Genomic DNA, 25,544 nt, shown 5'->3' with positions numbered 1-25,544 from the left:
CAGTCCATTTGGTTCTGTGCACTTGTATGTACTCAGCACTGGCAAGTAAAACCTGATTTGATCTTTATCCACTTCTGACAGTTCTTTTCTGAAAACTTTCTCTAGTCAGGGGCCTGGGAGACTGTGTTGGTGAAGACTGAGGAGAGAAAGCCCAGAGTACCTCTGTTTCATCTGTGTCCACACTGTTGGACTGTGTCCTTCAGCAAAGGTTCTTCATTATCTTTGTTCAGTAGGTGACGCTGCTTTAACATTCCTTGTGATTCTCAACTCCAGCTGAGCTTTGGTTTTCCTGACAACAATCCTGGATGCCCAGGCAATGTTTCTGGATAGTTTGTAACCCATCTCTTCTTCACCATCCTGTGTGAAGCCCTTTTTGCATTCGAACTGTCATCAGCTCACTGTTAGAGCCAAGCCGGTCTACCAATATTTCTACATATTTTCCTAAGCATTGTGATGAACTGTTCTTGTGCTTGTAGTATTATTTTTGTATAATATAATTAATGTTATTATAATTAATAGCATCAGATTTCCTGAGCTCCTTTTCCTTTTATAACTTTCTCATGGGATTCCATGGCTACTTATCAAGAATCTTGTTCTGGGAAGAATACTTGTTTAGTTTTACAGTAATTTTATTGCCAGACTTCAGTAGCATAGCTTGGTATGGAGAATATGAAGAGTCTTTCTAGTTTCTTCCACCAAACTAAAAGAGAAGTTTTAGCCAATACAACAAAATCAGCAGCAGCAGCAACGTGGAAAAATGCTCAGCAACAGAATTCTTTTTTGCTTTGGTTTTTATTGTGGATCCAATGATCTGCAAAACTCCAAAGGGTATAAGGTAGAGTCTTCAGCTAGTATAAACTTCTGTAGGGTTTAAGAGATTAGAGTAATAATGCAGGCATCCATTGTTTGAGGTGGAATTTTTATATAAATTCCATCAAAACACTGTAAATATTTTCATATTTTTTTTATTTTTCAAATATATTTAATATCTAGATGAGTTCATCGATATGATTTTATTGTTGAAATTTTGATATATAAATTAACATGAACTACTAATTTTCTTAATTTATTCTTATAACATAACTGGAAAAAAACATATTAGAGTTGCTTTAAAGGCACAGCTACTGCTCTGTTAGGAGCATTGGTATTTTGTTCTATTTCCCAGATACAGTTTGTCCACTCTTCTACCCAAGTAGATGAAGCTCTAGCTGAAATCTGCTGCTTTGTGTCTGAGAATGGAATTACTGCTGCTCTCTTTCTATAGCTCCAAATTAAAAAATTTAGCTAACTTTTCAGTTCTTATCAAGTTCTCAGACATCTTATAAATCCATAACAAAGAAAAAAGGCTATGATCTCCACCCCACCCCGTGATCACTAGGTGTTTGTTTTCTGTTGTAAGACATTTGTTCCTACTACCTAAGTCAGATAGCTATATACTAGTCATCTATCTTTTACCTCTGTTGAAGTTGAAATAAATGAATAAAAATGTTGACCTTAGTATAATAGAATATTTATATATTCTTTTCTGTTCTTGGAATAGGCTTCAGAAACCTGTTCTGCTTTTTATCTGGTTTTGAGTATTGTCCATTTTCCTCAACTTTTTTTTCTTCTTTATGCTAATTTAGTCTTTTCCACAAAAGATCTATTTCTAGAAAATAAATAAGAGTGCTCTTCATCATATTAATTTTTCATACTAAAGCCTCAGTTCTGTAAGAAGAACTCTTGCCAATGCCATTTAGATTTTTGGTAAGGAGAGCAGCTTATTTAAGTGTAATCTCAGTAGGAACCAAAGACAAAGCATGTATTAGTTTCTTATAAATTAGTTACCTCTACATAAGGAAAGATGGTTTGCTAAGGAAAAGGAGGTAGAAATAGTCAGAGCTGGGACTGAAATCATCTAAGGTGAGAAGGGTTCAAGTGAGCACAAGATCTGAGAATATTTTTAGTAGGAGCAACCAATGATATAAGATATGATTTGTGTGATACCTAGTTAACAGGTAGAGTTTTATGTTGCACTATTTTTTTTAAACTCTCTTTAGAAACACTGGTTAAAATAAGGCATTTTTAGCATATGATTCATGTTATCTACATGTAGATATCTGTTTTTCTCTAGCTACAAGAAAGGTGAGCTGAATCCCACCTGAACTGTCTACTCTTTTAGTGCTGGTTAAAGCTGAAAAAGTTAAGCTATTCTGTCTGTCAGTTGATCTAAAATGTTTGTGAATTTTTTTCATTGGAAAAAAAAAAGTTAATTTGACATTGTAAAACGAACTGACGGCTAGTGAAGTTTTAATGTGTGCATTAACGTAGTCTTTAATTGTACAATCACATGATTTCCCCTCATCCACCCACCCAGCAGTCCTGGCTGTTGTGGATAGGAAATAAGAGTGTAAATTTAGACTGTGTAGTGGAAGAAGGTACTGTTTGACCCTTTGCACTGATGAGGCAAATGAAGAATAGCAATTATCTTAATTAACTGTGCAGGTGCCAAGTGCTAGTTGTATAATAATACCTTTTCTTCGAGCATACACACATGTATGTATGTATTAAATGTGTGGAAATGATAAAGATGTAGATAAGGTCAATGTGTCTGTAGACAGAAAGAACTGAACCTGATTTTCTCAGGGAATTTCAGTCAATCCTTTCACCTGCTTGTTTATCTTGGAGTTCTAGGTTCAGTAGGGTATTTATGGAGCAGATACTCCTCTTTTAATACAATACTTTTCTCTTTTCAGGATATTATTTTGAAAAGTTTAAGTTTAGGATTGAGGAAAATAGAGCAGTTTGGCAAGAAGCATCAGGAGACTTGGCTACAATTACTATGTGCATCTCTGAAACAGAACTCTCCTTCAGTAGTGCTCTCTTCTTACCTCTGGGCAGCTTACAGTAGACTTTATTTTCTTCCCTTTGAACTTCTCATTCTTTTGTGGTTAGGTTGAATTGTGGGGTTTGGAGCAGTGGTACAACAGCATCTTTTTTTTTTTTTGAACTATCCTTTCCAAGATCTGTATGGGTCTTGACTTTTGTACAGAGAGACTTGACATGGTGACTTTTCTTTTGGCCAAGTGCTTACATTGTGCTTAAATTTCTGCAAAGCGTAAATTTTTCTGTTTAATGAAGCTGCAAATCTGATGTGAATTGAATAATCTTTAATCTGTAAAAGTGTGGAATTGCTAAGAATTGTGTGAAAATACTTGGGTTTTACCCAGAAAAAAAAAAAAAGTTTTATGTTAACTTCAAGTTTTCTAAGTTATTTGCAGGAGTCTTGTTCAGCCAGAATAAGCCAAAACAGTAAAGTCCCTGGCCCAGTTCCCTCCATGTAATTTAACTAGAAACAATATCAACAAGCTATTTTTCCTCTGACTCAATTCTTATTCTTACCTAGTTCTACCCAATTATTTTATATGAATGTAGATATGCAGAGTGTCATGTGATGGAGGTTCTCCCAACTACAATTCGAAAATTCATCTTCAGAATTTAATGTGTACAAAATATACCTTTCTCTGAATTTGTAAGGTTACTTTTTAGGATAATTCAGTAGGAGCGTGAAGGACACCAGTAAGCGTAGAGGAAGTTGAAAATGAGTCATTGTGTCAGTCTTGGCTGGGTGACCTGGAGTAATAAAGCCATGGCTTTGGGTTTTTGACAGAACCGTGATTTGCAGCGTTATAGATGTATCTAAAAAATTCAAATGTAAGTGCCAATAGCAGCTCAAGAGGTCAAGATCTGTGAGTAAATATGGAGTTGTTTTGTACTGTCCATAGTGTGGTTAAATCTGTGGTGTCTGAGCTAGATAGACTGATGTTAGGTTACAGTCAACATGCTGCATTGCTGCTTTGATCTGGTTTATAAACCTAACTAAACAACAACAACAAAAAAAACCCAAAACAACAAAAAAAAGCTTTTGGGAAGAGATATGTTCTGATGTAGGAGAGTTGAGTGGTTCTTTTAATGCCTTATTTTCTTTGCCCAAACTCAAGCAATAGTAAAACATACCTAATGCTTTCTGCAGATAATGGACAAAATTATTAAGCTTTTAACTCAGGGGGGTTTATTCTGTCTTTCACGAAGTCTTAATTAGTCAAGACACATTTGCTGAAGAAAGAGATTAACAGAGTGTACCTTTGTAGCAAACAGTGATGTTTATGTGGTCTAATTACTATCTATTTAAATAAAATTGAAAGCAGATTGGAATTTTGAAGCACCTTCACAAAGCACAAAAGACTCAGAAATCTAATAGGCTATTAAATGGGAATGCATGTTTGAGTGAAAAATGTTGTTTATTCTTAACAGTTTATGAGCAAAACAGTAACTGTAGGTTTAAAAAATGTGCTCCTCTTTGAACTTTAAGGAAAAGTTAGTTTTGTGTTGCAGCTCAGAGTATTATTAAATGCTGAATTCATTACCTTATAATCGTTGGGGTTTTTTTATTTCTTAGCGAACTAACATGTTGGACAATACTTCTATACTGCTGTTTGATTTAAAAGATCAAAGCTGTTCTCTTTGATTAACTGTGAAGACTGGCTATGTTCAACATTAATAGGTATACTAAAGTGTTGCCAAGATTAATGTGGAGATGACCCTGTGCCTATTTTCAGAATCGCAGGGGGGCGAATTCTGTCAACAGTGAAGATGCATTTGATAAAAGGCCGAAGCAATGGGGATCCTTTCTGTCAGGCAGTAGAGGAAGTTGTACAAGATTTGGATTTGAAGATTAAAAATATTATCGATTCACAACAGGAAATCTTGACTGCTAGCACTACTGGAGTCAGTCCAACACGGGTAATGGGACTTCTTTTGTTCTTTTAACTATTTACCTTTATAAGAAAGCAAATGTCTTTCGCCTGTTTTGTTTCTTTTTCATTTTTTAAAGGACTATCTATAGCGTATAATCTTTTCCTAACACTACTGAGTAGTGTAATTTCCTCTACACTGTGGTTTTAAACTTGTTGAAACACTTATCCTTGAGGATTACACTGTGGATTTCAAATAGTGGATTTGCTTAAACTGAATTTCTTACCTCAATATTGTAAATAAAATACTCTCCAAGACTTAATTTATTTGTGCAATTATTATAGATGTAAATACTTAGACGTGTTGGGTTTGCCACTAATTTAAAGGCAGTTAATCTCTAACAAATTTCCAAACAAAAGAACCTCATTGAAGTAGAATTAATATTTGAGAACATGTATCAGTAATTTTTGATTAAAATACACTGGTTTTAATTAGTTCAGCATCAAGTATTTCTAAGGGTAAGGCATTCAAAATAAGGTTAAATATGAAAAAGTCTGAAACATGGTGAAATGTGGACTGGGAGGGGAATAAAAATAAAAACCTCAAGCATTTAAAGTATAATTTTTTTGGTGTTTCAAGACACTAATGAAACTATTAATGATTTAAATAATTTTAATGATTTTATTCATTTTAATCATGGAAGGAATCAGGATATTTAAAAATCTATAAGACAAGTGTAGAGAGCACTAAATAAAGGAGTCTGGGAAGAAGGGATGGAGGGGTTCTATTCTGATTAATTGGCACTAAATTACATTAATTTCATAAAGTCAAGTCTGTTTTGCCCATGTTGGTAAGTGGTAAATGAACAACCTGTTCTCATCTCCACCCCATGAGCTTTTTTTCCAGATATTTTCTCTTCCTATTCTGTGTAGCAGGAGGAAGGATAGGAGCAGCTTGGCGAGCAACTGGCAGCTAGTCAGGGTCAACCCACCACAGCCCTTTGGGGTGCCCAGTGCAGGCCTGAGGAATTAGAGATAAGGACATTGGTTGTGAGAGGTAATGGGCAAAATGTGGACTGAACACTGATAGAGAGCAGTGTAAGCATTTTTTTGTAATTGTGGAGGGATGAGAGGTAGAGTGTTTGTAAATTGTTTGCCTTTGTCAGTGTTGTGTTTATGCTATTTTGGTTTTGGTGTAGGAAATTCTTTTTGTTGATGTAAATGAAGTCTTGTGAAGATTTGTGATGAATGCATATTGTAATGATTGTTCTTAAACATGTGATTCCTAGAGACGAGGGGTGGAAAAGGGAGATTAGGCAAATGTTAAGACAGTGATATCAAATGGCATATTTTAGTGGAGCTTGGTGTGGAAGCACATTTTACTAAATATGTAGAGCAGTAGGTTACATTTTGTAATGAAAAAAGAAAGCAAAATTGAAAAAGTCCCATAAGTTTTCCAAATTAATTAGAACTCTTTAAAAAAAAATAGAGCATCTGTATTGTTCCATTAGGATCTCAGGACAGCAAAGATTAACTCTTTGTGCTGAGTTTTACATAGAGCTTGGGGTTTTTGTTTTGATTTTCACTTAATAAAGAAACCCCCAAACCCTGATGCTATATTTTTTCAGAAAAAGTTATTATATTCAGACTAAGTTCTGGTTTTGATAGGATGTTTTGTTTTTTTCATATGTAAGAGATTGAATTATTTCTTTGAGTGCAAATTTACAGTATGATCTTAAATATAGAGGTGAAAATTATGCCTCCACTAGCTCCTGGGAAGGCTGCTTCCTCATAAAATGTACCTGAAAAGAGTTACTTTGTTAGAAAAATATTTGCTTTTCTCCTGGCAGTGGCAGTTTTCTTCCCTCATTGCTCAGTTTTCCTGCAAATACCTGTTTTATGAGAATCTAGAGCTCCAGGAATAGTTATTACTTTATTCAGCAGGAAGCACTCCTTCATGTTGAAACCTGCACGAGTGGAATTATGGATTAATCATGGGAATTATGATTAATTTCTTCCTAAGAAAATCACTACTGTAAATGGAATCTGGCTGGTGTTTCTGGAAGTAACTAGAATAATCTGGAGTAGCCAATGGTCATTAGCCTTGAAAGACTGAGCAACTATTTTATTTAAAAAATAATTTGATTCATGATTTTAAGCTTACTTATTAACGAGGGTTTTTTTTTATTACAGGGTTTGTTGTCTTACCTAGAGTTCTTATTGTGCCTTGGACAATAAGATTATTGTCCATGGTTAATTCAACGAGGCACCGTTGTTGTTGTTGTATTTGAGATTTCTGAAGGTTATTTTTTGGTAGTTAGGAGGTCATGGTATTTTCTAAAGATTATTTTTTCATTTTTTGTATTATCAGTCAAAATGATTCCAGATTTATACTTTTGTCATGAAGACAAGTTTACCATGACACACATGGCATTTAATAAAAATCTATGTTGTGGTGATGTAACGACTGTAAAGGTTCAGAATAAATTTTGAGGAAATTAAGCAGCACCAAAATAGGCCAATTCTGTAAAACCAAGTAACAACCATTTCTGTAATTGCTATTTCTAGCTATTGATTATAACTTATAGTGGCTGACTGACATGTGTTGCTATGGTTTCTTGAAAGCTACATACACTAATTGATGTAATCAAATACAGAGAGAAATAGAATTTTATCTTTTCAAGACTGTGTTTAAAAGCAGTTAACTGATTAGATAAATGCAGTTCGCTGCTTCTCTTGTCCTTCAAAATACAGTCAGAGTATTCAATGTTTCTGTGTATTAGTAAATAAGAAAGCCTATAGTTTTTTAAAAACTACTACTGTGTACTAAGCCCTAAATTTCTCCATGGAATTCCTAGTACCTTTAAAGAAAAATATAGCAAACTTGCAATTCTTATAGTCCCACAGTGGCTATGGATTTCTCCATCTGTACTGCTGACTGTTGCATTGAGCACTTCCAGATGTGGATTATTATTTTCTTTAAGGAATTCTTTATTCTTGTGGAAAATTGTGAGGAATTCACCCTGTTTCAAACAACATGAAATTGTGTCAAAGTACCTCTGTTGTCAAATATTGATGGAAATCTCACTTTTAACCAAGTGCTTTAGCAGATTCAGTTAGTCAGAGGGGTTGGTTTTCAACAGAACGTGTTTGTGTACCAGAGAATAGTATGTTAATTTGTGCTGCACAGTTTCATCACAGATTTGTATATTTTTCTGTGCGAATTGCTCATCAGACTTACTCAGTGTGTAGTTCTAGCTGGTGGTGATCTAAACTCTATGAATTGCATGGGATAAGAAAAACTTTCCCGTGGAGAGGTTTGCCATGTTTACTGCGAAGGGGAAGGAAGGGGTTCTCACACCTTATGCTGATGTGGGCAGCTTTTGGAGCTGAGGTATTGGTCTGACTTGTTGACCTTTCCTGGTTTTTATGTTCCTTCTTGTTTACTTTCAGCCAAAATTGCATGCCATAAATCATGGCACTGCATATTGTGGCAGAGATACTGTAAAGGTCTTACTAGTTCTTCTGGATGAAGAATCCGTCCGTCCTCCTACCCAGAACAAAGCGGATCTGTTATATGACAATGAAAGCTTAGATTTGTTTGGAATCACCTCTGTTTTGACACTCTTCAGGTGAGTATTAAAAGGTTTTTGTGTTTGTGTTGTGCTAGTTTGTTTGGATTTTTTAGAAGATCTAATACTGAGAGTCAAACAAAGTGTTGATGTTTCTCACACAAGGCAAAAGACCAAAGTGCAGGCTACTGTGAAATTAGAGGTAAAAGAAAAATGTTTTTAAAACAGTCTTGAGTTTTCAAAAGTATTCTGCCTCTTAATTTGCATTTTCTGTAACTTCAAGACACTTTTGTAACATGGACTTCTAGTACATTTCTGGGCTTCACAAACCCCATGAAGATAATTCTGTGCAGCAAACATTCCAGGTCCTCATCTCTTGAGTTTGAATGCCTAAGTTCAAATATGGGCTCTCCACTGACAAATTAGATTAATATTCCATTTCAAGATGCCTAAACTGGAAGATGGAGGATCTTAAAAGCTGAAGAATTGAAGAGTTCCACTAGATTTGTTGTTCAACCCCTTTTATGAAATGAAAGGAGCAAGCACATTCTGCTAAAACTTTAAAAGAAATTTTTACTATTAAGAATTCTAAAGAAACCTATAATAATTTTAATACAAAAGACAGTATGTAACACCATACCATGGAATATTCCTTTCACTTCTCAAATACCTGTGGATAGCTTTAGCTATACGTTCCTATTTCATTATGTAACAAGCTTAAAATAACCCTGATTTCAGTCTTTTGTTTTTCCATTGCTTCAGATTCAGGTTAATGCTCTATGTGAATAGAATCAAGACCCACCTGAATTCTTCTGAAATAAACACTGCTATTCAGAGCTAGAATCTTGACTTTTTTTTTCTCTTTAAAGCATCTCTTCAAATTAAAATAGACTTTAAACCATTTATTTCTGGAAAAGATTGCCCAGTGAGTTCTTTGGTTTCACTTACCTTACTTAATTTTTCAGCTGAATTAATTTTCTTTGGATATTGCCCAAAAGGATAAGACATTTGTTTAACTTCTAATCTTCTTGATGTAAGTGCAAGCAGGTACTGCTGTATGGGAATTTATATAATAATCTTGACAATTCTTGTGGTTTTTTTAGTAATTTTTATTGGTCAATTTGGTTTAGATTTTATGTTCCAATATATAACTTCTTAAATATCTTAAATATCTATCTATGTGTTTTTACAAATTGGATTTAGGATTAATTTGCTCTAAGAATTGAAATCTTGATCCTACATAATTACTTCAGGAATAAAAAATGAAACTTGCAAGCAACACCTATCCTCAATTTTTATCAAATCTGTGTTCTTCATCTATCTAGCAGCTGTAAGGTTCCAGTTTCTTTATGAATGCTGAACACTTCAACATTCCACTTGATAGCAGCTAAGGGGTCACTCTGATTTGTGTAACTGTGCAGGCACCCCTACAGTTCACTATCTTGTTAATGCCTGTGTCTCAAGTATTTGATCAAGAATTTCTGCAACTTTTTTTGTCAATCTGTTATTAATAGGAAATCTAGAACATTTTCCCCTGTCTGTGGAAGTATCTTTGGAAATCGACATCACCACAGTTTTCAGATTCTCGCTAATCTGAGTTTGTGCATCAGATGGTTGGTCACCTCATATGATAGTTTTTGGTTTATGCTTCTTGATCATATAATAGTTATTCTTTTGAGGTTTTTCAAAATGCTTTTTTTTGTTTGTTTCTAGAGATTTCATTACTCAAGAATCCCTGAATATATTTAATATGTTGTGAGTAGTTTTGTCTGGATTCTGGTTGGAGAGAGTAACAGTTACTTTTCAGGTGAAGACTGAAATTATATGAGAGCATCTTTTTTCTCAAAATGTCAGCATTGCAGGAAGTTTTTTTCTTTGCTTTACTCTTAGTAAACTTCTAGATAGATTGGGTAGATTTATCTCTCCGCACTGAAATCTTGAAAAAAGCTGCTACTGACAAGCGGCTACTCTGTTTCATATTTTACAGGCTGTAATGACAAATATTTTATGTAGTTTGGAAATGCATGCTTACTTGGAAACTGCAAATATAAGCCCTGCAATACATCCCTTTGTTTTAGAACTTCCTAAACCAAGCTGAAGTTTTTCTTACTTAATCTACCCTTTATATCCTTCACATATTTTCCTTCTGCAAGCACCTCATTCCAATCTGCTGGAAAGTATTCTTCTTAGATATCGTTATAGAAGTTCAAATAAAATTCTGTTAATATTTTTATTTTGTATTTTGAAGCTCTATGCAAGGCAGAAGTGTGCTATTTTTACCATAGTATTTTAAAATTTTTTTAAGCAAATATAAAAATGTAGTGATATTGAAATCAAAGTAAGGAGATTCTGATGTAATTAATGATACTATTTATGTTTTAGAGTTAAGTTTTGCATGACCATGGATTAAATATTTTCATGACTTTTTGCAAAAAAGGTTGTCTCTTTCTATTTTTTTGCAAGTTCAACAGGTATTCAAGATTTGAGGCAACGTCGCATTTGCTGCTGATTTTTATATCCTTCCCATCATCTTTCTGTCCTGCTAATGTTAAAACCAGTAATTTAATCCTGCTCATTTATTTTCTTGCTTTCTTAAAAATTTCCTTTTATTTAAAGAATACCCATGTTGATGTGGTGTTCTAAACTCAGAATCTCTTCAAAACCCATTTCTGTGGGCACTGAGAAGAAACTAACATATCCATGCACTGAAGAAGCAGCGATGACTTAATTAGTCGCTTGTCTTGAGGAAACATCAGTTGTCAGAAAAAAAAAAGATGCTCAGAATTTTTTTCATGGATTGCAAAGAGGATTCAAGAACCAGAACCATAGCATGGACATTAGCGTGATGAAGCTACATCTATCGGCAATTAAAATAGCAGAACCATTGCAGGACCGTGCAGAAGTTCCTCACAACAGACAGCTAGAAATAAACAAATAAAGAAATTTTATTTATGGAAAAATTGGATAAAATTAGCTAAATAAATAAAAAAAAGAATGAATTATTGTTAAAAAACTTGTCCTCGTACTCACACTGGTCTACCATGAGCATTAACAGGGAAGCAGTTATTGACAAATGCACAGATTCGTTCTTTTTTCAAGACCAAAAAAATCCTCCTCTATATGCATCAATAATTTTTTACCTTATATATGCATCAAATATTTTCATTGATGTAACTATTTACATACCGCAACATAAGACGGTGGAAACATTTTGTGCATTTCTATTGAAAAAATCTGTAAATATGAGGAAAGTTTTGTTGAATATCAACAAGATGCTGTTGAAGGGGGTGTAAATAGAATGGTGGCTTGGAAACTCATCACCAGTATGACATATAATAATCCTGTGGCTGCAGAGCTACAATATTGTAAACATACTGCAAAATGGTACCAGAAATTGGAACTGTAGGTTTGGTTTCATTATACTCTCTTCAGTTGTCACAGTACAGGTGGTTACTTAGTAGGGTAGAGAAGATACTTGCCTTCTTGTTCCTGAAGAACTTGGTATGGTAACAGTTTTCCTTAACTAATTGCTTACATGTTCTAAATACTTCCTATCTCCTTTTAATTTAGATCTCCAGCACAATCCAGTGGATCTTCTCCAAAACCTCTTAGGCAACGTATTCAGAAATCTATGGGAGAGAAAGTAATTAAGGTACTGTCCAGAAATTGCTATGCAAATATAAAGGCACTAAAATAATAGAGATAAAATGAAAATAACAGTGTTAAAATACTCAAATACCTGGCTGAAATGTATCCCATAGCTAAAGAAATTGTAATTCTGAATAACTTGTGGTAATTGGCCCAACTTGAACAGTGTTGTAATATGACTGGAAATATCTAAAATTCCAGAAAAGAAAGGCTTTAAACTTACTAACTCTTCCTAATGAAGATTTCTTAATGGAGGTATACTGGTTTAATCTTTATCTCTTAATTTACCCATCTGTGTATTTCAGGACCATAGCAATAAAACAAGCTATCTGAAAACAGAGGTACAATGGAACACAGGCACCTGATTTCAGTTCTGATGATACAGGCATTGCAGAAGTGTAGTAATGACTTTTTCATTGCTTTTTTTTCTTTAGATGCTTTTTGTTTGCACCAATCTGAGGACATTTCCATAACATTGCTCTCTGAACAATAAAATAAAGATGTTAATGTTTGCTATTTTGTAGATGAAATGGAACATTACAAGAATATGTTGGTATTGTGAGAGACACTATTCAAAAGAACAGCTTCAATGTTTGTGAAAATTGCAGTCTTCCAGTATACTGCATTTTACATAGTCTTTTTTCTTCAAAATTGCCAAACTTGCATGTTGTGACTATGAAGGGAGGCACAGCTTGTCTTCCACGTTGTTTCAACAGTGAGCTAAATAAAAGTAGTGACATAATATTTTTTACAAACTGACAACATGTAAAAACACAAACCTAATTAGTATCTAAGGAAAGGGTGTTTTAAGCCATCAGAATTAGGTCCAGAACAATGGAAAATATCTTTCTCTCACTGGACATGAGGTAACCTTGAACACAATAGTACATCTTTAAGAAGTAGATAGACATTAAAATGAAAAGCACTGTCAGTATTTCCAGCATGCATTTTAAATATGCTCGAAATTCATTCTGAGGGATTTTTTTGGGACTGAGTGAATGATGGGCATTTTAGACACATGCACTAATTATGGTGAAATTTAGTTTAAAACCCATAGGCAAATTATGGAAGATTGAATTTTATACAGAATTTTCTTTATATTAATTTTATATGAAAAACATATTTAAATTGCAGCTTTACTTAACAAATAGCAAAAATGTGTTATGGTGTTTGCATAAAATAGATAATTTTCTTATCTAAATTGAGGTTTTGTAACTGGATCCATGAACAGCTGTGTTCAGTATCTAACTGCAAAAATTATTATCTAAAAGTAATTACCTGTCACATTTGAGGCATTTACTGGGAACATATAATTTTTTTAACAGAAACAATCAAAAATATGAGTTTAGAGACTGATTCATATTACAAAATATTTTAACTTTTTTTGAAACAATTTTATTAATTTAAAAATAGATTAACTACTCCAATTTCTGTGCAAATAGTAGTTCTTTCAGAGGTCTCTGAAAGAATAGTCAAATGAGTTCTACGTCAGGAGCAGGAATTGCTTGCATAAGTTCATTATGACAGTCTGCTGTGCTGCTTTTGTGGTGCCTGACTCTGATAAGGGTTCTGTAACTCCTATAATCATTGTTAATTTAATACCTGTCCTAGCCTTGCCTTCACGGTGATTGATGAAATAGAAGTACCTGTAGCAAAATAGAACAAAACACCTAGTTTTAGCCAATAAATTTTGACATTTTCAGTCAACTGTAGAACTGAGTTTGATGCCCACCAGGTGCCTGATATAATCGAGAAAGACTATATTAAAATTACCTTTTGTCTTATGGAAACCAAAATTCAAAGAGAACAAGTGACAGGTCTGAAGTCTGTGGTTCACACTCCTAAACTTAATTTGGCATCTTAGAAGACTGTAAAAGTTGCTTAGTATTATCTTTTCTAGATTAAATTAGTGATGGTGAACTCTCTTTCCTACTTGAGAGCGTGGCTGGTAACGTGATCAACATGTTGAGCTGAATAGCTGCTTGGGGCTATGCAAGTCATATCTTAGAGCAACATGTAGCCTGCTTAACTGCCTCTGGTAATCACAATCAGTCTTCTTGATGGTCTTCTTCCATTGTATCCTATTGTACCAGTGAGACCATGTATAGCATCAAACTGAGAACAGATATCTCAAGATGTTTTTCCATTTAAAAAAGTGAAAATAAAATCGTTCCGGTCGGAGTGTAAATATTCCTCAGTTATACCCTCAGTGTAGGGTCCTCCTACTCAAGATAAGATGTTTGAGTGTTTCACATTATCATTGCAATTCTTTTTAGTATGTATTGGCCAAACATGGTATCTAAATTACACTATATTCCTGTGAAGTACGGAATTATTCTTCTGGTATTCCTGTGCTCACCTTAGTCTTGCTTTTCCTTCTAGTCAACTAAAATGGCTGTAGCCAAAAAATTAGTGGCTTTTGTAACTAAAACTTGCGTAGTTCCCTGCCATTCATATTTGATCTCCATCCTCTCACATAAAATCTTACCTTCTTTCTTGAAATGTTGATCTTCCATTTTGTCTTTTTCTGGTTTTTTCTCTCTCTACGTAACAATTTTTACATTTTCTTTTGCATGTTTCTACCCCTTCCTTTTCTTTCTTTTTTATATGAAGACATTTTTAGGTCCCTGTCTTTATCTTCTCTTTCTTTGTGCCTTCTTTGTGGCTGAATACATCTACAAATGGAAGTTCAGCTATCAACAGTTCACACACCTACATCTGACCTAAGTGTCTCTTGTGTCAAAACTGACATATTTTTTTAATTCTATACCATCTTGTGGATACCCAGCTCTTGATCTTGAGGTGATATGTCTGTCTTTCCTGATATGTTTAACACTGAAGATTGTATCATACATGTTGTATTTCCACTCCATAACACCTCTGGGATATGCCTTTCTCTATCTGTATGGCTGCTCATCTGTAGTTTATTAAGTGCTCATTTTACTTTTTTGAGGTGCTGCTGTGTATTTTTCTTGGACTTGATAGTTGCGGCTTTGACCTACCCTTCTTCACTGAGATTGCCATACAAAAAGTTATAATCAAAGGGATTAGACACTAGATGCCATTTACTGTTTGTATCTCAATCTGTTCCCTGTTGTGGTACATATAAACCTACTTGTTTTAACTTCTCCAAATCCATTGATTACTTCTGATTTGCTGCTTTGAGGTATCTGTTCTTGTATACGTTTGGCCTGCAATACAGGTATTCATTGTTCGTTTGTTAATTTTCCGATGAGCCCTTTTAGCTGTCCTTTATACTGTTTCTTATGGCTGAAGGGATTTCCTATAGTGATCTGCAGAACTCATTATACTCCTTTAAAACTTTTTTCAGTACCTTTAAATCAACCTTTCCCCAAATCTTAGCAGTGCTTTGTGTTGAGATGGATGTCTATTACAGTGACTAATTTCAGTTCCTTACTTTGTGAATCCATATATTTCTTGTCATGAATTGTATTGTCTCTTAGTAGAAATAAATTTTCTTCTGTCCTTACTGTATAGCACATAGCACGAAGAAGTTCTTGTCCATGACCATAGATCTGAAGTCCTGTAGTAATATGTACCACCTTCATACACTGAGTATCAGTCGTCATTATTATTCCATGCAACCCTCTTGAAACGGGTACAGGTTGCTGGTAAAATTCACAGTTATAAATTTTGTTATGCAGAATGCACTTGTGTTAGCAATCAATTCAGAAGAGATACCAGACATTAGTTTTTTGAACGAGAGAATAGCAGTATGATGTTTCTTTTCAAAATCTGTGATTCTTCAGAGAAGTTTCTTTTACTCTATGTGTGATGGTAGCTTTAGTTACAAAAGATTGCCCTAAGGACCTTTTTACCATGCTGCCTCTGATAGGTGTTACATGGTTAGTCTATATTAAGATCTCTCATTAGAACTTGTCCCACGAAAGTTTTGTTTTCCATGATAGTTGAGAGAAGAAGAAAAACACACTTGTGGTGATTAGTTTGCTTGTATGCTGAGTCCTGTCAATATGTATGTGCTGAATAAAGAAATTTAGGAGAATCTAGAAATTAAAGAGAAACAACTAAATTAAAAATAAACTTTTTTAAAAAAAAAAGAGAAAATCGTTATGTCCTCTCCTTCTTTAAGAGGAACTGATCTCTCAACTTCCATAGAATTATGTGGAGGAACGCAGATTGATACTATTTAGACCTAGAGCACACCATCACGCATATGTGTTTTAGTATCTGAAAATATGGGCAGTGGATAAAATAAACAGGTAGTTAGTTATGAACTGGAATTGCTGTTCAAAAAAAAAGAAAAACCAAACCAGTCTGTGGATATTTCCATTGTGCCAAAACAAATGCCTGGCAACAGTTAGTGACAAAGAAATATTTTTGTCTTTGAATCCTCATTAAATACTGGAAGAAATGCAGAAAGATCACCTAACTATAATGGCATTTATTAGGAAGAAAAGCTGTTGCTCTTACTCCTTGATGAGAAAGAAGTCTGGGGAACAACCGTGTTGCATTTTTTCGTTTTCTCTAGCAGAAGTAGGTAAGAAAAGTAATAAAAAACTCCTTTCAAAGTCTACCTTTGGGAGATAATTTAGTTTCAGGTTTGTTATCTATTGTTTAAGTAAAGTGTCTTCAGGTAAATGGTACTTTGTAGAAGGAATCTTTAGTACAGAAAGTTCTGTAGAACATCTATTGAGTTATGTCTTGTCAGCTGTCCTTATCACTCCTTTCTGCTTTACAGAAATATGTAGAAAACTTAATTGTATAGGAGAGAATTAATTTATCTGAAAAGGGTTCATCCAGCCTTATGTCTGCTTCTTTGAATCATACTTCTATTTATATGACATGGGTAGGTACCCCGTTGTCTGACTATTTTGTTGATTTCAATGGGGTTATTAAAGTCCTGCTTAGTGGTGTGAAAGGGGAATGGACAAAGTGCTACAATAAGCTGCTTTATTTTGGTTGAAGAGCAATTTAGGACAACAAAAATATTGCATAATGGGATTTTCATGTTTCTTCTGCACTGCAAAATATGAATGAAACTTTCAAGTTGTAGGTAAAGTGCTGTTACTGAACTAAGGGGATTGGGTGAAACTGAGAACTTCAGGAGTTAAGAAGGGAAAGACAAAAGTTAGTAGGCTGTGAGCATGCAGTATACAAGAGAGTAACAGATCTTTTTTTTGTAAACTCAAGATTGTTTTGGCCTTTTGATATATTGCTTTAGAAATCCTGCTGCATTGTTAACACACTTACCCTGAAACAGCTGCAAGGACTTTCAGTAGTTTGGCTTGTTTTTTTTCTTCATGTAACTGGAGACAACCTTTCCTATATGAGGCACTATTTCCCTCCAGTTGGGAACATAACTGCAGTTTTAGTTTTAAAAAGAATTTGTGGCTTAAGAACTCTAACAAATCTTGGCATGCTTGAAGTTCATTGTAATTTTACTGTGTATAGAAATCCTTCCAAGAAGAAAGCTCCACAAAGCAAAAAATCTCTGTCTGCCTTTCTCATGTGACTTTTTCATGTCTCTATAAAATGACTTAATATCTAGCTTCATGCACTACTCTTATTTTTCATCGCTTAGTTCTCTAAATGCTGTTACTTGAGAGAATTGTTTTGCTTGTTTGTGATTCCAGTACAAATAAACTATGACTTGGAAAACTGTCAACAGGAAGTTTTCAAGAGGTTTCTTTATGCCCACTGTAATTGTGAACAGAAAATTCATAGCAATAGAGAAGACAATCTTCCTCAGGTAGTAGTTTCATCTATTGTAGCAAGAAATATTTATTTCCTAAGTGGACTATAGTTATGGATAACAGAGAACACTAAAGTCACTAGCAGTTTGGTAGAGGATAGAAGGGGAGGAAAAGGTTATGTTCAGCACAGTATCTGAAGAAAGACTTGGTGTCAGTTGATAAACCACATTTATATAGAAAACACCATTTTTTTTTCTACTAGACCCCTAAATTACTTTATTTAGGATCCATGACTGTGAGTTTTGAATACTTTCAAAGGCCAATAATGAAATGATTTGAGATTTATGTTCTCAAAATAGTAGCAGGTTATTTTGGGATAGCACAAGGCTGGTACAATGTCATGCTAAAAAAAAATAAAGTTATAGTTTTGGTACAATTAAAACCTGGGCTATTCAGGATATATTTTGTGTTTGAATAACATGATGTCTTGGTTTGGCAATGATACCATTTATTGTTTTGTTACTCTTCCCCTTGGACCTTCTTCCCTTCTTCAACTTTCTCTTTCAACTTACCTTGAATATTTTTTTTCTAAAAGGACAAGGGTAAGGGTGGAGAAGATAAATTTTCTTTTTATCTCTTTTTCTCATCCAAATAGTGCTCTAGTTGTTTGGCTAGAAAATAAAAACATGTGTTTGTTGTTACTGATGCAGGTTTTCAAATTCTATTATGCCATTCCAGTGTATAAAACCCAAATCTCAACATTCTTAGTGACTAAATATTGGCAGTACTGTCTGCATGCAGATGCTAGAAGGAGATCTGGAATAGATTATAATCTAACTTTCAGAAATAAATAGAGCATGCACCATTAATATTTCATATAAAAATGAATGTTTTATATGGGCATCTCAAACAACTGCAAAATTGCTTTCGATACAGATATCAAGGTGGAATAATGTCCTGCTTTATCTACTCATTAAGACTCCTAATTGACCTACTTGTGCTGAAACGCTGCCTTAAATTCTATTATACTTTCTTCCAGCTGAACAGTGATAACAGTGAACCCTTTTTTTCTTAAATGCAGCAGTATTTCTTTCTTTGTATAGGGATAACAGCAACATCCCACTTGCTTGTAAAGAGGAGGGGGGATACTAAATCTTGAGTTCATTGCATGCCATTTGCGTGCAACTACTCAATTAGCAAACTGATCTCCCAACATTTTTTCTCTCCCAGAGCTGTGGATCGTTGGGGTGGTGCTCTTAAAGCAGTGGATTTCAGAGAATTTAATATAAAAGAACTCTCAGAGCTTTTTCTAAGAGTTTTTTTTGAAGCTTTTTTTTTTTATTCTAAGAGCTTTTTCAAGCTGCTGACTGCCTTCATTATGTGTGCTTCAATCAAGTTTCAGGCTGATCTTTCTTAAAAACATTCCAGTGAAGCTCTATTTCCTAATTCAGTGTTAGGCTTGTGCCCCTTTGTGCTGCCTTCAGGCTGTTAAAATTTGCTTATTGCTAGCTCACCCAGTGTAATACAGTTCTTTTTATTGCTTAATATACATTTCTACACTAGTTAAAAAGTTTGACTCCTTCAACAGATTGTGTCTCACACCCTTTAAATATACCCTCTAGATTAGCATTAGCATCAACAGTCTGATTTTGTAGAGCTTTGTGTACTGTTTGCAAATGACTAAATTGTATGTCATGCAATACAGAGTGAAGTTTTGAGGCATATTTCAAGGTTCAGTGATGTTGAAACACATGGGTTTATGCTGCAAGTTTTCCAGTGACTGAGCTTGACTGCTGTCCTTTGACTCCACATATTCTACCCTTGCAAACTGAATCAGTGAAGTGTCAGATGGGAGTGGTAAAAAGAAACCCTGATGTTCATAAAAAAAAAATAACTGGATTTATTGTTAGTTATAGAATGGTAACTCTCAGGCTTGCTTGCTCATGTTTGGTGTTCTTCATGTTATATTTATTATAGATTCATCAACTCAGCACAAATTGTAGCTTACTTGCCTCTTGGAATGTGAATATGCAGTAGAAATCTGTGCAGGTTATTGTTGCATGATTTTTGATGTGTGTCATTTGATGAACAGTAACTGAAAACTGAGGAATTTTTAAAAGAAACATATCAACATTTCTTCAGAAACATATCAAACATGGTTAAATGTTTTTCATTTATATTACGGTAACCTTAAGCTTAAAGGAAATGTAAGTCCTTTGTAGTCTTAATATTGTAATTGTACAATAGGATGTTGATTAAATTTAGACTAGACAGCTGCCCTATCCTTAAAACACTTTCTGAAAAGAGTATAAAGTTAATGATATATAGAGTCTACATCTTCCTCACAGGGGGAAGCGGAGGGGCAGACACCAATTTCTTCCCTCTGGCAACCAGCAATAAGACCTGAGGGAATGGCATGGAGCTTTTTGAGGGCTTGGATTGGATGTTAGGAAAAAATTTTTTACCTGGACGCTGATTGGGCACTGGAACAACTCCTCAGGAAAGTGATCACAGCACCAAGCTCAACAGAGTTCAAGAAGTGTTTGGACAATGCTCTCTGGCACGTGGTGTGATTGTTGGGGCTGTTCTGTGCAGGTCCAGGGGTTGGACTTGATGATCCTTGATAGTTCCTTCCAACTCAGGATATTCTATGATTCTACTTAAAGAGTCAGTGAGCTGAGGCATGATCTTAAAGCGTATAAAACCTTTTAAATGTATAAGCTATGTACATGGTCTTATTTTTTGCTAAATGTTTTAAGTATAGAGCAGATTAACATTGAAAAAATATTTGATTTGTTGAGAGTCGGGCTAGCTGGCTCACGCTGTTAAATCTGCTTTTCTTTCTCGATCTGTTATCTGGCACAGATAAATTGCAGGTTGGGAGTGATGGACAACGGGGAGAATTGGGATGTTTTAACTCTTGGAGGGAATACCGAGGTGTAAAGTAAAACTACATATGTAGAGACATATTAAACTAGAAAGATCAACTATCTTTCTGTAAATGAATGAAAATATTTTTTGCAAATAGACTAGGTGTGTTCACCCAGCCAACAGCAGTATCGTGAAAAGATAATTAAGTTGCATTTCGGTGATAAACTTGGGTCTATTAGCTTATATGCGTGAAAGCAGTATCTGATGAAAGCGGAATAAATTGTGACTGAATTTTGGGGATGGAATCCTCTGTGAAAGGAGGCTTCTGAGAACACTATTTTCTTTGCTTCTGTCTAAATCCAAGAATCTGAGTTAGAAGAAAATTATATCTCTGAGGGTCAAATCCAAACTGTAAGTTTTAATCATGCTTATGGCTAAGAAGAAAAGTAGACTTGCATAATGCAATCTTTTTAATCAGAAAAGTGGCTATAAACCTCTTATTTAACAAATTACTCCTGCTATCCATTTATATAGCAACATTTCTTCTGTAACAATGTTTCTTGCTTGTTCTTTTTCCCCATGTTTGTATTGTAGCACCTGTTCAGCTCAAATTTATTTGAATTTGCCTGTGCTGTTGTAATGGAAGTATTAGCTAAAAATCAGGATTTATTGTAATTATCTACTCTGTGCTATATGTTTCAACATAATTTGTATAATCCAGTACACTTTCAAACTGAAGTGGGGCAGATTTTGACTTCCGGAATCTGTAGCATTTATGATCAGTTGTACAGAAAGTACAAAGCTTGACCTAAAATTCTAAGCTGATGTGAAGCTGTGACTTAAGTGTAAACTGTGAAAATTTGACCTGTAACCGTTCATTCCATTATATATATGGATATACTGAAAAATTTATTTAATTTTTTTATATTTGAGCCAAATATTTTGATTTATCTGTGCTATGAGACTAGGTTCCCTGCTTCCGAGACTAGGAGGTGGAGATGAGCAAGCAGAATCAGATACAGGTTCTTCTGTACTGTAAATTTCTGGCAACTTAAGCTATTTATTTTAGGTGTGTTCTGACAAACGTGGAGTTAGACACTGGCATTCAGTGTTGAAATGGCTTTGTGAATAAATGGGAATCTGAAATCATACTTTGTGTTCCACTTTTAGATATAATATAGAGAAGCTTAGTTTATATTATCTATAATTCATTTTCTGTGTTATGCTTTCCTCTCTGTATAAATCGGTTAATTGGAGAGACTCATCCTATATTTGGCACCTGTGAACTGACATCTCAAAGATGATGACCTATAGAAATATAAAAATTGACTGTAGTAGCTATGAAACTGAAATAGTTGTCTGCAGCTTGTCAAAAGAAGGGGCTAACTTAAGGCAAAAAGCCTTAAATTGAAGCTCTAAGAGTGTAACTTTCTCAAAGAGCTGAAAAAAAGATTTTTTAATTATTCCAGGACTTTTAATAGCATAATAAATGAGTATTCTTGAAAGCCCTTACCTTTGTAAATGAACACGTAGTTTTTTGTTTTGGTTTTTGTTTTGTTTTGTTTTTTTAATGTAAGCATACTCTGTTTTCTGGTATTTTATGTGAAATGAATGGGAAATCTTATTTTGCTAATCTTGCAGGTGTTGTTTTTTTGCTTTTGTAAATACTTAAAGCTAACAGCAGGTTGCTATTTGCAGATGAAGCAATCTTCAATCAAATCCCAGTTTGCATGTACATATAAAAATGATTTGAGTGAAATGAGTCGCCATCGTTCCCTTGAAATTCCAACCTGCAAACATCCTGCACCAGAGCAACATTTGAAAGCCAGATATGGGACAGGTAGGTTGTGGTAGGATTGATTAAGTAAATGTGGGAGCTAATATTTCAAATGTTATCCAAAAAACCTTTAGTAGAACTCAAGTATAACTACGTTTTCAAGAAAAAAAGTGTATGCTATAATCAGTTAAATCTCTTTGAATTAAAATTGTAATGCTAATGCTTTGAAAATATGAATGTTTCAAAATTGCGTGTTGATGCTATCTTGAGGTAAAAAAGTTGTGTTACATATATTACATAAGGTTTGTTCTTTTTTTAACAAAAGTAAGCCAAAATAAATTTGTACTTTTGCCATTAAAAGGGACGAGAAATTTGTTTTAATCCACTACAAATTATATCGTACATAACATTTCTATGCCCTTAAAGCCTCTTTTCCAATATCCTAAAGTTATGAATTCACTTCCCTAAGTTAGTTGCTATTACATGTTTTTGAGCAATGTCATTTCAAATTGGCAATACGGTTATGAACACATAGCAAATGTAATTGCCGTGGCCAGCATAGCTTTGTTTTATTGAGGGAACATTAGTTTTAGTTAAAAAAAATAACATGGCAGTCTTGGTATAAAAAGGATGTATATTTCCAGGTAACTTTTTATTTCTGCACATATTTTTTTTATATTCTTACATGACAGAAGGTACAAATTCATATCTTGATGTACCAGTGCTTGGAACTATTTCTGAAAGTCTTCACCAAACTAGAAGTTGTACAGAAATGGGAAAGCTGAGTTGTCAGCCAAGGAACAAAAACTCCAAGAATGAACAGATGGATCTGAATCTGAATAATGACAAAGTAATCTGTGACAAGGAAAGTGAACCATCTTTGCAAAAAAATGCTAAAAGACTTAAGACTTCAAACAACTCTCAGAAGAAATTGGACAGTAAAATTAGTGGAAAAAGAAAACAGACCAAAACTTCAAGTAAGAATAAGCTGATTGCTGGTCAGGCAAAATTAACTGAGTTTTTTCGAATATAGGTTTTTGTTTTGACATTCAAGGTATGTCGACAGTTGTAGAATTTTGTGAGAAAAAGGGTGAAATTCATGAATTGTTTCCTTTCATACTGAAATAACTGCAAGTAGCTTGTGTACAATATTAGACAGCTTATTACAAGTCTGGATTATGCTGAAGTCTTTTATTTTATAATAGCAATACATTGATAGTAATTGCAATTTGCTGGTTTTGGTAATGAATTATGTATCCCTCTGCAATGCGATGGGAATTTATTTTTGGATGCATATGTATAGCCACACTAAAACACAGTAATCAAATTACATTAAATTCAAAATAAAATGTGTAATCTTCAAAGATGGTGGTGCAGATCAGTAGTTTTCATGCTTGCCAACAAGGTCGATAGACTCTTCCCAGCATACACCTGAGGACTACAGGAGAAAAAAAAATGGGAAGGTTTCAGTCTTCAAAGAATGAGAGTTCTTATGGCCTCTGAAAACATTAATTTAAAAATGCTCCCTCCCCTGTGCACTGAATCACAACAGACATGGAGTTTCTGCATGAAATTTTATCAAATTGCTATATTGACATTACACTATACTTTACCAGAATGAAATGATTTTTTGAGTAAAAATAGAATTTATTTACTGTCAAAATCTCTTCTTCCTATAGGGAATTTAGCTGAATTTTCTTCATCTGTGGTTTCTCTTTCCTGTATTGACCCAGTATTTCGAATTTCAGCATCAGCTGGAAAAGCCATGGCTCCCTTCAGTAGTTGTTTCCTACCTAAGTTGATTGGCCTAACATGATTTAAGAAATCACGTCTGGAACCTGTGTCCTGTTTTGAGGGAAAACAAGAGTAGTGGTTTATCTTTATTCACAGTCAGCTGTGTTCAAATTTTATACTTTATACTTCACAGTGCAACTACTTGATATTGCAAGATCATATGCTGAAAGTAATGACCTGCATTACATCTTTGGCTGAAAAGGTTTAATGGTAAAGAACATAATGAAATAATGAGCCTCCTGTTTGGTGAAGTTAAAAACCTGTTGCTGCATATAGGGACATGCTGAATCAAACATAAATATAGGCTTTTTTCCCCCACAAGCTTTGGCTACATATAGTTCTGTAAAAATCAGATTTAATTCAACTGTCCAAGTTACACATTCAAAATCCTGGCACTAGATACTTACAGCTGAAAATTTATTCTTGACTATGGTATGTTAAGCTGATATTTTTGTATATTTACCATGTTGTTGCTTTAAATTATTGTGCTTGTTTTCTAAAGGGGTATAAATAAATTTCCTTTTTATAATTAAGCCAAAACGTAAAACTGAACTCACCAAAAACTTCATGTTTCCATCATTCTTTTCATTGAAAACAATGCTGCCTTCTGTCTTGTAATGCTTCAGCAAGGGTATAGCTTCTCTGTTCATAGCTCTAGCTCCATTTTGAAGAGTTTTTCCTAGGTTTAGTGTGGTTAGCAGCATATCTTCATCTTCTACCTCTTGCAGAGATTTTGAAACAGAGAGTAGAAAACCTTGAGAAAAAAGAGAGAGAGAGAGAATTAACATGTATGATGAGATACACATTGTAAGTTATTTAAGGCTTGCATAGAAGTTCAGCAGTTCTCAAATTTTAAGAAAGCTTTTCCAGTTGTAAATTAATACGTTCTCCATTTGTGCCTGCTTTATATATTTTACAGGTTGAATGGAAACTACTTCAGTGGCTGATGAGTTCACCCTTTTAAAATGACTCATATTAAGAAGTAACCTTTTCTATAATCCTCCTAATCCCATCTGTTGTTTAGAACTAAAACTTTTCTTTATCATGGATAATTTGTTTCTTTGTGTGTTTTCAGAACAGCGCAGATTAGTTCCTTTTGATGGGTCAATATAACAAAGGTCACAGAAAAGGTGATGTCCATTTGTGATGTTTTTAAAGCCTTACCTCCATTTAAGGCAGTTCAAGAAAAGGAACTAATCTACTTAAGTAAGGAAGACTATTGTAAAGATGTGATCTATCATAGCTTTTGATCAAAACTTGATTCACTAAAGAGTTGAAAATCTTGAAATTTAATGATAGCTTAGACTGCTGCTTTGTTAGAGCTGAAATCATTAGTTTGTACTTTGATGTCCATTGTATGAGGTTGCATTATTCAGAGTTAATGTCTAGAGATATTTATTAATACATAGTATTGTCTTTGTCTTCATTTACTTACTGAAAGTGGACCTTTCTCATCTACAAATATAACATAGTC

At 34.2% G+C, this 25,544-nt stretch overlaps 2 protein-coding genes across 2 annotated transcripts in view; one reads left to right on the top strand and one right to left on the bottom strand.

Annotated features, from left to right (window-relative positions):
• The window catches only part of PARPBP (PARP1 binding protein), a 41,200-nt gene extending 17,726 nt beyond the window's left edge, over nucleotides 1-23,474 (top strand). The window contains exons 7-11 of the mRNA XM_027881129.1: nucleotides 4,599-4,782; nucleotides 8,187-8,365; nucleotides 11,876-11,957; nucleotides 22,198-22,339; nucleotides 22,969-23,474. Coding sequence (XP_027736930.1) covers nucleotides 4,599-4,782; nucleotides 8,187-8,365; nucleotides 11,876-11,957; nucleotides 22,198-22,339; nucleotides 22,969-23,309 — 928 coding nt within the window. The 3' untranslated portion in view covers nucleotides 23,310-23,474. The remainder of the gene's footprint in view (nucleotides 1-4,598; nucleotides 4,783-8,186; nucleotides 8,366-11,875; nucleotides 11,958-22,197; nucleotides 22,340-22,968) is intronic.
• A 7-nt stretch (nucleotides 23,475-23,481) lies between these two features.
• PMCH (pro-melanin concentrating hormone) lies at nucleotides 23,482-24,934 on the bottom strand. The gene is made up of 3 exons (XM_027881131.1): nucleotides 24,628-24,934; nucleotides 23,932-24,121; nucleotides 23,482-23,714 (listed from the first exon to the last, which is right to left on the bottom strand). Exons 1-3 carry the CDS (start codon nucleotides 24,874-24,876, stop codon nucleotides 23,665-23,667), a joined length of 489 nt encoding a protein of 162 aa, XP_027736932.1. The 5' UTR covers nucleotides 24,877-24,934; the 3' UTR covers nucleotides 23,482-23,664.
• Nucleotides 24,935-25,544: the final 610 nt, after the last annotated feature.

Source organism: Empidonax traillii, unplaced genomic scaffold (genome assembly GCF_003031625.1).
Source record: "Empidonax traillii isolate 1590-97213 ecotype Southwest subspecies unplaced genomic scaffold, ASM303162v1 scaffold84:size2688230, whole genome shotgun sequence".
In the NCBI taxonomy this organism is placed as follows: Eukaryota; Metazoa; Chordata; class Aves; order Passeriformes; family Tyrannidae; genus Empidonax; species Empidonax traillii.
The sequence above is the reverse complement of the archived record's forward strand: the minus strand, read 5'-3'. Positions and strand labels throughout refer to the sequence as shown.

Coding starts and splice junctions, on each gene's coding strand:
- PMCH (XM_027881131.1), bottom strand. CDS start 24,876: ATGTGTATCTCATCATACATGTTAATTCTCTCTCTCTCTCTTTTTTCT. Junction 24,122..24,627: donor ATGGAAACATGAAGTTTTTG/GTGAGTTCAGTT, acceptor CCCTCAAAACAG/GACACAGGTTCCAGACGTGA. Junction 23,715..23,931: donor AGGAAGAAGAGATTTTGACA/GTAAATAAATTC, acceptor TTTCTCCTGTAG/TCCTCAGGTGTATGCTGGGA.